The sequence below is a fragment of the Crocuta crocuta genome, unplaced genomic scaffold, assembly GCF_008692635.1.
Source record: "Crocuta crocuta isolate KB4526 unplaced genomic scaffold, BGI_CrCroc_1.0 scaffold614, whole genome shotgun sequence".
In the NCBI taxonomy this organism is placed as follows: Eukaryota; Metazoa; Chordata; class Mammalia; order Carnivora; family Hyaenidae; genus Crocuta; species Crocuta crocuta.
This window is the reverse complement of record NW_027529673.1, coordinates 1,583,697-1,596,493: the sequence shown is the minus strand read 5'-3', so window position 1 is coordinate 1,596,493 and position 12,797 is coordinate 1,583,697. Positions and strand designations below refer to the sequence as shown.

General features: G+C 41.3%; 1 protein-coding gene across 1 annotated transcript in view; it reads right to left on the bottom strand.

Annotated features, from left to right (window-relative positions):
* Window positions 1-1,709: 1,709 nt before the first annotated feature.
* Window positions 1,710-12,797, bottom strand: part of RAB38 (RAB38, member RAS oncogene family) — a 53,799-nt gene continuing 42,711 nt past the window's right edge. Inside the window, exon 3 of the mRNA XM_077763039.1 lies at window positions 1,710-2,586. Coding sequence (XP_077619165.1) covers window positions 2,434-2,586 — 153 coding nt within the window. The 3' untranslated portion in view covers window positions 1,710-2,433. The remainder of the gene's footprint in view (window positions 2,587-12,797) is intronic.

Sequence of the window (12,797 nt, the reverse complement as noted above, 5' to 3'; positions counted from 1 at the left end):
TCCTAAAATCTTAGGCCTGATTTTCAGCATCCATCCTGTCTATCCTGTAGCCAAGGGAAATGAGGATTATTCTGAATGTTGTTTGGAGGTCTTCAAGTTTCTATACCAAATACTGAGTTGAGTGTTAGCTGATTCAACTCTGTAAGTTTTCTCCTACAGAGTTTCTAAAAGTTAACTCCAAAATCTCATGTCTTTCAAACCCAAGAGCAATAGATTTTCCTTCCATCTATATTCTATTCCAATCCACGAGATGACAGTGGTGCTACAGCTTACTAGGGATTAGCTCCACCACATTGTCTACCAGCAACGGGGTTCTTGCTACCACCTGGGTGATGAGTGATTCAGTTCAAGAAGCTGGTGTTGAGAATCTGACTCTTAGGCCACTTTTGGCCCAACTAACTTAGGCTGGGTTTGGGTTTCCCCATAAGACCCTGAAACAAGGATTTCAGTGAAAGGAGTTTATTTGGGAAGTGAACCCAGGAAGGACCAGTAGAGGAGGGAGGAAGTGAGGAAAAAAGAAAAGGAAGCCCATCCAGAATGAGTCAGATGGAAGGTTTCCCCTGTGGGAACCAGGGCTTACTCCCACTGGAACCTCTGTGAGATGCCTCAGATGCCTCAGAATGAATCACTTGAGAGTCCAACTTTGGCTCAGGTCATGATCTCACAATTTGTGGGTTCAAGTCCCACATGGGGCTGTATGTAATAGCTCAGAGCCTGGAGCCTGCTTCAGATTCTGTGTCTCCCTTTCTCTTTGCCCCTCCCCTGCTCATGCTCTGTCTCTCTCTCTCAAAAATAAATAAACATCAAAAAAAAAATTTAAAAAAAGAAGAATGTGGTTCCTGAATGACAAGGAACCCAGGGTAGTCATATCCCACTTCCTGCTATCATCGGTTGAGAGCTGCTCCTATAGACATTAACTCCTGGAACTTCTCATCTGCCTGCCTCACTTGTCAAATGCTCCAGAGAATGCCCTCAGGGAATGGGTCACAAACATTTGTAGTAAGAAGCTGAGTGGTTGGTGCTTATAGACACAGTGAATATCAAGATAATATGGGTAGGACAAAGCTCCTGTGAGTATATTATGAATATCAATGCCATTAAATGCTATTAAAGAACAGTACCTATCTTCAGCACATCAGCACCACAGCCATTGTGTAAACCAAAATATTACCATGCATATTTTAGTTGTTTCTTTGTATGTTGACTGGTCTGGTCCTTTCTTGATTAGAACATATGAAAATATCTTCCTCTGATTAACCAAAAAATGTAGGGGCACCTGGATGGCTCACTCAGTTAAGCATCCAACTTCAGCTCAGGTCAATATTTCACAGTCTGAGTTAGAGCCCCACGTCGGGCTCTGTGCTGACAGTTCAGAGCCTGGAGCCTGCTTCAGATTCTGTCTCTGTCTCTGTCTCTGTCTCTCTCTGCCCCTCCCCTGCTCGCACTCTGTCTCTCTCTTTCTCTCAAAAATAAAGATTTAAAAAAAAAAAGGAAGAAAGAAAAAAGAAAATGTAGATATACTGCTTGGCCTAAATGCTGATATGAAAAATAGATAGACCCATCTCAGCATAATAGCGCCTAGAAGTTCCTTTAAGTATATGTTTCTCATCCCCACTTTGAAATAAAATTTTAGAAATGGGTCTTGAGAACCATGGCTACACAGTCAAAAAAAATTTACAATACTAAGACACTTAAAGCATTTTCAGAAATAGGGAAAAAGCATCTTGTAATGTTTTATTTTCCACTTGTGAAAATATATATAATATATATTACATGAACAGAAGAGCCTCATGGCTTAAGTCAGAGAAAGCGAACAGAAAGGCACATTTGGAGGCAGGTCTTTTCACACACTTTCCAGTTAAACCATCATTCAGGACATGGCAAGGGACAATAAAAGCAAGAAAAGCATGGGAAGCCTGTGTACACGACTCTGAGGGGCTAAATCGGAGACAACTCTTAGGGCTGTTGGAAATGGAAGTCCTCTCTGGAGCAGAAAACTGTTTCTACTTAATAGGCCTGTCAGCCCAGCAGAGAGTGTATTGAAATCTGGACAAAGGCACCAGGGGCAAAGTGAAAGCTGGTGCTGAACTTGATAGCTAGTCTGCTCTTCTCCCCTTTCTCCTTAAGACCGGAGGCCTTGGCCAAATCCAAGAAGCAAATAATAGGGCTGGTGCTGGACCTCCAGAACTGTGGTCGGCTACAAGACAGAACTCTGTAACAGACTAAATATTTAACAAGCTTGTAAACACCGTGCTGATGCTGGGAAAAATATGAAAAGAACATCTGCTATTTTTCCTCTCTTATAGGAAATATACAGACATAGATCTTTGGCTTGCCGCATGTGTATCCGTATTCTGACATTTACTCAAATTGGTAAGAATTGAGACATGAGATAATGGAATTATTTCCATCATATGCCAGCAAAGAAGCCTACTAGGATTTGGCACAGCTGGAGCAGCTGACAATCTTGGGTGACGTGAGATGGGGCTTCACGATGTCCGGCTCGATGGACTCCATTAGGTCACACTCGTTTGCAAGTATATGTTTCACCAGGCATCTGGAGGCTTCATCAATGTTTATATTCTCCTACAGATAGGGTAAAAAAAGAAAACAGTTTTCATATCAATATTTTAAAATAATGCTGGAGCAGAGACCTATATATGACAAAAGCGCAATATTTTTGGCAACTCTCTTGAAGTATCTCTTGGACACCCTATCCATGCATCTTCTTTCTCTTCCCCTCCCTCACATTCCTTTGAGAAGCTTTACCTTTCAATGCTTCACAAAAGCAAAAATATTTATTATGTAATGTAAGAGAAATAGCATTCAGAGCACCCAAAGCTCTCTTACTTTTAGTAGGTTGAATTGAAGGTAGAGGGCAATTTTCTTATTTTTACATACTCTTACAGTATAGCATAATACTATATAAGATACATTAAGTCTTCAGTCTAACTTAGGTTCATAATTGTCCTCTTCCACAAACTACTTTCATGACCTTGATTTGAAATCGGAATAATAAGACACCTCTTATAGCGGTCATTAGTGATTTTATAAGTATTTTCTGGCTGTCTGCCTTTCATCAAATGGGAGGAGCGCACTGCTCTGACCTCTTTGAAGTTAGTCACAGATATGTGACTTTAACTGGACAATGAAATGTGAGAAGTGACGGTCTCACTTTCTTTTTTTTTTTTTTTAATATTTTATTTATTTTTGAGAGAGAGAGAGAGAGAGAGAGAGACAGCGTGAGCAGGGGAGGGTCAGAGAGAGAGGGAGTCACAGACTGAAACAGGCTCCAGGCTCTGAGCTGGCTGTCAGCACAGAGCCCGACGTGGGGCTCGAACCCACGAACCACGAGATCATGACCTGAGCCGAAGTTGGACGCTTAACCGCCCCATGGTCTCACTTTCATAAAGAAGTAATAAAAGGCAATGCTTAATTCGCCATGTTTATTTTTCCCTGCTTCTGCAACCGTGGAAGCACAAAAATGGAAATCCTCTTGGCCTACGTCTATGAATGAGGACCAAGAGGAGCCCATGATGATGCATGTAGCACAGGTGAGAACTATGACCTTACTGTTTGAAGTCACTGACATTTAAGGTTATTACTGTGATGTTACCTAGACAACCCAGAGAGATATAACTCTTCAAACAAAAATATGAAATTAGAAATTTGAATCTGTGTTCAAGAAGCTTCAATTTGGGGAATATATGGAGCAAACATTTAAATACCAAATATGCTCTTTATTAGGTTACTCTAGATTAAATAGCTCCCCCTCCCCCACTAACAGAAAGCAGAGAAATACAGAATATTTACTACCAGCATCCTAAACAAAAAACCCTTGATCTCCAGTAAAATCAAATTTGTTGAACTTCTCTAATGTGTTTCCTCATAGTCAATATAAAGAGATAAGGACTTTCTTGTCAACTTGTTTTACTATAAGAACTTGTCCAATCTGAAGTGTAACTACTGACCTCTGAGGTTATACATTTTGAGATCACTTCATGAAGTCACATTACATGCAAAATGTAAGAAGTAGTGATGGTTTCCAAATGGCGTCTATGGCAGATGTTCATTAGCATGTTCCCCATCCTTCAGGTCCATCTCTGAGCTCACCTACTACAAAAGCTCAAAGTAACTTTTGGACTTGTAGGAAATACACTGATTATTTTCTCTCATATCTAGTCCCTTAACAAAAAATGCTTCCAAGGGTTTCCAAATCTAAATCAAGGTAAAAGTATTTGTTTGATTGTTTGTGATGTTCTTTTGTTATTGGTTTTTATACCAGACCAGAATTCATGTCTCTGAGCCTTCCATTCCTCAGCTGTTCAATGGTCTTGATGATAATACTTGCCTAATGAAAAGCTGCTTCTCTTCACAGGGTACAGTGGTCATTGGTGCTTGGCCAATGTGTACATGCTGGGCACTTTATACACATTATTTATTTAATCCCATTTAAAGCTCTATAAGGTAAGGGTTTGTTTTTTGTTCTCACTGATTTTGCTGTTACTGTTAGATTGGGCCTGAGGATGGCCTTGCTATGTTTAGCTCAAGTATGTGCCCATTTCATGAAAACCGGTCCACAGAGAACAGCTTCCTTCTGCCCCCTTTCCTGCTGGGTGGGGTACTGTGCCTTCCTATCATTGCTTAGGCTGGGCATGCCTTCTGCCACTCTTCCTCTGCCGATTATTGTGCCAAGGGGTCACAATTACCTATCTGCTCTCAGGCAGTAATTTGACCGAGAAAGAGCCTGGCTCTTTGGGAGAGACTCAGCTCCATGTTTGCTCTTGAGCCCAGCCACTCAGGCATGTCACCGATTAGAAGCCTGGTCCTGGTCTTCTATTGACTCCAATTCCAGGAAAGTGGAAATGAGTAGCCTCATTCAGCCTTCTGAGCCCTGGCCTCATGGGCCAGCACATCTCTCTGCAGAAGCCCTACATTTGGGTGGTTTTAAGATGCTTACTCAGACATTAATAAACCAACACTTTTGGGGCGCCTGGGTGGCTCAGTCAGTTAAGCGTCCGACTTCAGCTCAGGTCACGATCACACAGTTTGTGGGTTCAAGCCCCGCATCGGGCTCTGTGCTGACGACTAGCTCAGAGCCTGGAGCCTGCTTCAGATTCTGTATCTCCCTCTCTCTCTTACCCTCCCCTGCTCATGCTGTCTCTCTCTCAGAAATAAACATTTAAAAAAAAATAATAAACCAACACTTTTGTTCCCGTTTGGCGACTGCTTTGCATGTAGGGAAAGAGACAATAAAATCTCACCCCAAGCAGTAGATGTCCTTATATCTATTTACAGATAAGAAAACTTAAGTTTAGGTAGATTTCAGAGACCGGAAAACTGAAGGACTCCATACATACCTGCTTTCTGCTCCTTTTCCTGCTTCTAGTTCTGCCAAGACCTGCACCCCCACCCTACTTTACACACACCTCAGAATGCATATAGTGCGTGTCCTCCTTGTAAGGGACAAGGAGTTAATGATTTCTCTAGAAGAAATAACATCTAAGGAAGGACCAGATGAGACATCCTGACACCAACTGGCCTCTACTAGGTGTCTTAAACTATCATATGCATATTCCAGACCACCAGCACTAGACATCTTTATACCAAAGACCCTTGGTTTCAGTGAATGACACCTGGGCCCTGGTCTTTGTCCTAACTGGTTCCTAGATTCCTGACAGGGTACATACATGGCTGCACCGCCTACCCTCAACCAAAAGCCCCAGACCCGAAACAAAGACAAGACTCATGGTCCTTTCCTTTCTGAGTCTCCTGGACACTCCGTCCGCATCTGCTCTTTCTACATCTTCAATAAGTTCGGCTTTCACCTCCTGCTGGCTCACATTTGATTTCCATCCTATGCTCAGCCAGACATCCTCTTGGCTCGTCCAGTAGCACCTCTTCTGGGTCCCTAGACCCGGCCTGCTAGGACCATTAAGAGACCTCCCTAAGCCCATGCAGTGGGTGGGCTGGGGTCCAGAACTCACACCTACGTCTTTCTGACATCAAAGCCTGGCTCTTATCACGCTCTATTCCTTTCCAGGATTGTTTTGAAAATCAACTGCAATAACAAATAGAAGTTCTTACCATANTGTCTCTCTCTCTCTCTCTCTCTCTCTCCTAGAAATAAAAAAAAAAAAGAAAAAAAAAAAGAAAAAAAGGTAGGAACATGTATTCAGGGCCTCCAGCAAGGTTCATTTGTATTGCTGGTCCTACTGTCTTTCTATATATGACTGAGGTCACAGCCAAGGGTGTAGACTCAGATAAGGAATGGCAAGACAGAGCAAACTTCTCTGTCTCCTTCTGTCCATGGCTAGCATGGAAACCAAAACTCGCCTGATCAAACTACAGGTTTGGGCAATTATATTGCTATATAATTGATTGAGCTATTTGGCAACCAAGTCCATACGACCAAGTCCACATTTTCTAGGTGACTGTGAAGAAACATAGCTGCTGCCTTAGGTGCAAAAATACTACCTGGGAATGTTTATTGGCATTTATTCTAGAGTGTAGTAATATCTCCAGGAGGAAATTTATACGTTCTATGACTTTCATGATACGTACACTCAGGCTGAATCTGACTGTGGTGTATTTACAAATTGCAATGTGACAAGATGTTCTATCGTGCAGACTGTGTTAGGTTTGTGTGTGCTCATTTTTGTGCCTCTGATCACAATCTTTTCATTCATATTAATAACCATGCTTGAGAAAAAGGCTTAAAATTCCCAACAAATCACTGTAGTAAAAACAAACGGTAGTGACCACCAGAGTGACAATTGAGTATATACTCCATGCTGGGCAGATAGCAGGTCCTTTACTTATGACATAATCTTCACATCCAATCCTCATAAAAATCTATTAAAAAGCTAATAGCCATATTTTAAAGGTAAAGAATCTTCAACCTTCAACAAGTTAAGTACTTTACCCAGAGCGGTATGTAACTGTGGCCAATCTGTCTTTCCAGCTAAAACTGACCTCATTCCACTTCCTATCCTGTTCCCATACATTACATTGCAGTGTCTCCCAGGATTAATACAGATATTAAAATAGTTTTATTTCTAGATCAGTAGTTCTCAACCCTGGCTGCATATTCAAATCATTTAAAGAGTTCAAAAAAATCTATTGCTGAGGCCCTCATCCCAGACATACCAATGTCTCCATTTCTTTAAAATATGCATCCAGACTTGAGACACACTTGTATAATACAGAATGTCTGTAATGCCATTTTTTTAATTTCAATACTGAACTTCCTGGAAGTATCATTTAATATAGTGATTTTAAGCTACAGTGATTGTGATCTTCCTGTAGAGGATGGCATATAAATCTAACTAGATGAGGTCTTAGGTACTTGTCAGTTTTTTAATTAGCTCTTCAGAACATCTGTCCGGTGGCAAATTATTTAATCTCTGACCCCCCCAGTGCCAGAGAGCAAAAATATTCTAGCAGAAACCTTCCACATCTGCCTAGTTAAAAACTGGCAAAGAATTCTTCCTCCTCTAATCTTTCCAAATACATGAACCTCAAACAAAACACCAAGTGTACCAGAGGCCCTGAGGTTAGGGCACTAAATTCCTCAGCCCCGTGAAATTTTAATTAGAGCAGATGGCCTGCAGGCTAACACCACCACTGTGACAAGTTTCGTGCAGAACAGGGCTTTTCAAATCCATTCTTTCTCTAAGATTCAGTACTTGTTTAATTGAGCACATAAGTGCTAAACGGTCTGCTAGCTTTCATTTGCTTTAGTTCATATCTAATATGGGGCAGGCACCGCGGACACCTGTGTTTTTGTCTGCTTTGCACTTCTTCCCTTTCTCATCCCTAATGATCACTCCCACCCTTCCAGTAACTGCTTCCTCTCAACTAGGAGTTTCTACCGGTGCTCCTCTAAACTGAGCCCTCGATCTCAAACATTGTTCTCAGAAGTTGGCATTTAATTTTCACAAGAAAGCCGACGTGGGAGGCAGTGACGTCATTTTACCAATGAGGAAGGTGAGGTACAGAGAGGCTAAATGGCACACACAAGGTGTGTCCCTGTTCCTCAGGGACAGGAAGGGGCAGAATCTAGTTTCCAGCTCCAGTCCTTGGGGCTTCTGTATTTTCTTTTCCTTCTCCCTGCTGACTTTGTAAGGTCTATAGTCAACAGGTTGTTAGTGCCCAAGCTAAGGTCTACCTGAATCCAAACCCCATGGTTTTACACTGAAGAGTGTCCTTCAGGAAAACCAGGTCCTAATGATGCCCTGTTTCAGAAAGTTACGTCACGTCTACCTAACAGGCACTGGGAAGGACAGATCAAGCCATACTGCCATTGATTTCAACATAGGACAGAGCCACACTGTCAGCATGTAGATGCTGGTGAAGAAGAAGAAAGTCTACAGTTAAAATCATCTCCAAAGACTGTGTCCCTCTGACAAGATTTTCTCACCCCACTGTAGCCCTGCCTCAGCGGCCCCCGTCCTCTATGTTCGTGTCATGCCCCTTTTCTCCTCTGTCTTCGGTAGCCCCAGGGCCTCATACCTTAAAGCTCTCTTCCCTCGTGTCCCTGCCATCAATTTAGCAGCCTCAGAAGCCACACTTCAGCTATGAAACATCCCCAACCTTGACACTTACTAGAGAAACCAGTATCACTAATTCAACCTGACCTTTTTGACACATGTGGAAATGAACGCAACGGAGAAGAAAAGTGGCTTGCCTGGCATCACATAGGGTGCTTCTTAGCTCTTGCTGCTTGTATACTTCTTTGTTTCTAGAAATATCTCTTCTGAGAAGCCTTTTCTCAGCATCATGAAATGTATCATCAGGGCTGCTTGGCACTTTCTACCCACCTGGCACTTACTAGTGACTCATAGCCACTTATCGCCTGTGTCCTTAAAGATGTATTTTATCTTATTATGTTTGTGTTCCTGGCTCCAGCACAGTGTCTGGTGCATAAGGTTCCAGCACAGTGTCTGGTGCATAAGAAACCTCTAAACAAAACTGCTAAAGTTAGTTGAAACCTGTTGAAACTTACTGTATGCCAGGTACCATTTATTTACTTTACCTTTAGGAACTAAGCTAATCCTCACAAAAACTCAGGTGAGGAAATGGAAGGATAGAGAGGTTAAAATTCTTCCCAGGGTCACGCAGCCAGCAGGTAAAACTTTTGGCACCTAAGTTCCCAGCACATGCTCAGATCCTTCTCCTCTGACCCTTCTGCACTGTTAGATGGCAAAGGCAGACTGGAGCCCAGAGTTCTTGCTCTTAACATACTGAGCCATACTTCTCTCTGTCCATGGAAGGAATGAAGACTCAAGTCTCCTACCCTGGTAGCCAGTGCTTTCTTTCTCATTTCAAAAATTATGAACGAGCAATGGCAACACGCTATGTTTGGCCCACAGGCATTTATTTACTTATTTTTAAAAAAATTTTAAATGCCTTTAAAGGGTACATGCTCACTCTCCAGCTTGCACCGACCTCACTCATACCCTTAACTTCCTGGCCCCTGGAGGAATGTGAGTTCACCAGCCCTGTCTTTTCTCCCACACCAGGCTGACAACACTGGTACCAGGGAGACACAGTTCCCACAATCTTTTGTAGTTTACCATTCCTGGGATACATTGCCAACTCAGTATGCAATGTATGACTTCCTACTAATGGCTATAAAGAATCAAACATTCATAGATTTTGTCTCTATTAACATTTGGCTTTCAATATAGTGTTTTTTAAATTTCCTTAACTATGAGTAGTACACTGGTATAGTGCTTGCCTACCCAGTAATCGGTTTTGAAAAGACAATAAAGAATAAATATAAACATAAAAACTACCATGCCGTCAGATTTTATAAACCTTATTAATGAAGACAGCAGCCTTCAGTAAAAATGCTTGCTCATACATCAGTTTGAGAAGATAAATGGTCCACCAGACTCAAAATATTAATAGTAATACTTGCTGGGTGGCTCAGTTGGTTAAACATCTGACTCTTGATTTTGGCTTAGGTCATGATGTCACAGTTGGTGAGATCGAGCCCTACATCAGGTTCTATACTGACAGCGTGGAGCCTGCATAGAATTCTTTCTGTCCCTCTCTATCTCTCTCTGTCCCTCCCTCCCTCATACATGCATGTTCTCTCTGTCTCAAAATAAATATATAAACTTAAAAAAATGGTAATACTTGCTAGCATTTATTGAACACTTACTATTGAACACTATTGAACATTACTCTGGTATTATGCTATGTATGTTTCATGAATAATCACATTTCACCCTTAGTACATGCTACGAGGTGGATCTATTACTAATCTATTTTGCAGGTCAGAAGACTGAGGACTGAGACAATTACAGAATAAGCTATCTGTTCACAGTATTTGCTAGCCTTGTTCAATTCAACTTAAAGTCATATTTTTTGAGCATTAACTATGAGCAGAAATTGTTTAATAATTCATTTCCATCATAATTAAATGCTTGCACTCTAGCAACTTTATGTGCCAAGTCTGAGGATTAAGACTAGAACATTGTTGTCCCAGGAAGCAGCAGGATATAATGGAAAGAGAATGAGCTTTGGAATCAGGCTTCAAAATTTGGTATTGTCACTGACTGTGGGACCGAGGACAAATCCTCCACTGTGTCCTCCACTGCACTGGAGGCTCCTGGGGGCTTCGTGGCTGCATCCCTCTGTCTAGCACAGCGCCTGCTGACAGTAGGCACCCAGAACACATCGAGTAAATGAGTGAACAAATGAATGAATGAATGACAAATGAATGAGCTTGCTAACAAGGGCGCTCCAAAGAGTAACAAGACTGGGTTCCAACCTGAAAATAACTTTGGATGAGGGTGATTTCTGCAGGGAGTGAAAAGGAAAACTTATTCACAACAGAATTTATTTCACAAGTCAAATTGCCCTTTCTCATCTTTTATTTCAGTTATGATTTGACACCATTCTTTTTGGGTGAAATGGAAGGAAGACTGACTGAACTATTTTATAAAAATCAAGCTGAACTACTAAAGGCTTTGCAGCCAAGCAGACCTGCATTAGATACTGCTTTTGCTCTTTTAAAAATAATTCTTTGGGGCGCCTGGGTGGCTCAGTCGTTTGAGTGTCTGACTTCAGCTCAGGTCATGATCTCATGGGTTTGAGCCCTGCGTTGAGCTCTGTGCTGACAGTTCAGAGCCTGGAGCCTGCTCCAGATTCTGTGTCTCCCTCTCTCTCTGCTCCTTCCCTACTCATGCTCTGTCTCTCTGTCTCTCAAGAATAAATAAACATTAAAAATGTTTTTACATAATAATTCTTTATTCCCTGATATTTCAAAAGGTATTTCGGGTGACTTCCACTATTTAATAACTAAATGATGAACTTAGGCAAGATATTCACTCTTATTGTGCATCACCCATAATATAAAGATAATAACACCTTTCTGACAGAATTATGAGATTTAGAAATAATTATATTAGGGGCAGGGGTGCCTGGGTGCGTCAGTTGATTGAGTGCCAACTTCGGCTCGGGTCATGATCTTGCAGTCTGTGAGTTTGAGCCTTGCATTGGGCTCTGTGCTGACAGGTCAGAGCCTGGGCCTGCTTTGGATTCTGTGTCTTCATCTCTCTCTGTACCTCCCCCACTCACACTCTGTCTCTTCCTCTCTCAAAAATAAATAAATGGTAAAATCTTTTTTTTAAATTATATTAGGTGCAAAAGTAGAAGTTCGGTAACATTATATATATATATCTATGACTATATATTATATATAAATATTTTATTACCATCTTTTCTCAAGAATTTTTATGAAACTGAATGAATGATCAATTCAAGCTTCACAATTATTTCTCAGCCCCATAGTTTATATTTTCTTAATATACATCCCTTTTATCCAGCCCTCAACTAACTCTAGCAGAGAATTTGAAACTGTTGCTTTTCCCAATAGCATAAATGAAATGTTTTCTACCACCATTGTTAAAATAACGTCAGCTTGGGGGAAAACACAGAACAACAAAAACTATGTGTAAAAGGTGATGTACTGACAAAAACTAAACAAATCCATCTTTTAGCACTCCTTCTTTGTTTGGAATGTCACGCTACTAGCCAACTACCAGAACTCTGACCTCAACCTTAGAACCTAAGTCTACACTTCCGTGTCTCTGCTGTGTAACTCCTAAATTTCACATTCAGATAACAAGTCATTCTTGGACTGCACAACCTCCCTGAGGCAGCAGTTAGCATGGGCTATATAATTCTTTTTCCTTAAAAAAAAAATTTTTTTTTATTTCTGTGGAATAATACTACCCTTTTATTCATTCTACAAACTTGTAGCAAAGAAGGAAGAGCTACTTCATTTTGGAGTTCCTACCAGGTAATATTGATGTATCATGTAACTAAATGAAATAACTTATTATTCAGCAAATAATCATTGATCCCTTTCCATGGACCAGGCACTATTCATCAAAGTCTCTACAATCTTCACTTTAATAAACTATGGCGCCAGTCATTATGTGATTATTTTATTAGCCCTGGCCTCTCCTGCCTCTGCTCAGACTTAATGATAATGATGTGCTCCATCTCACAATCACTGTGACATTTTGCCCTAAGCCAGTCCCTATGTCATCTCTTCTATGAGCATGTCCCTCTCTGTTCTTGCCATGGCCACTGTTTCCATGGTCCTTTCAGACCATCCCCTGACCACTGTAACTAAAGTGTAGTGACAGTCATACCTCACCCTAATTCCCAGCTCAAAAAACACTGTTGTCTCACATTGCCTAATCAGAATTGGTCCAATCCACTAAGCCGAGCCAACCAACAGGACTCCCTCTTAATTCTCTTGGCTCATCTCTGCT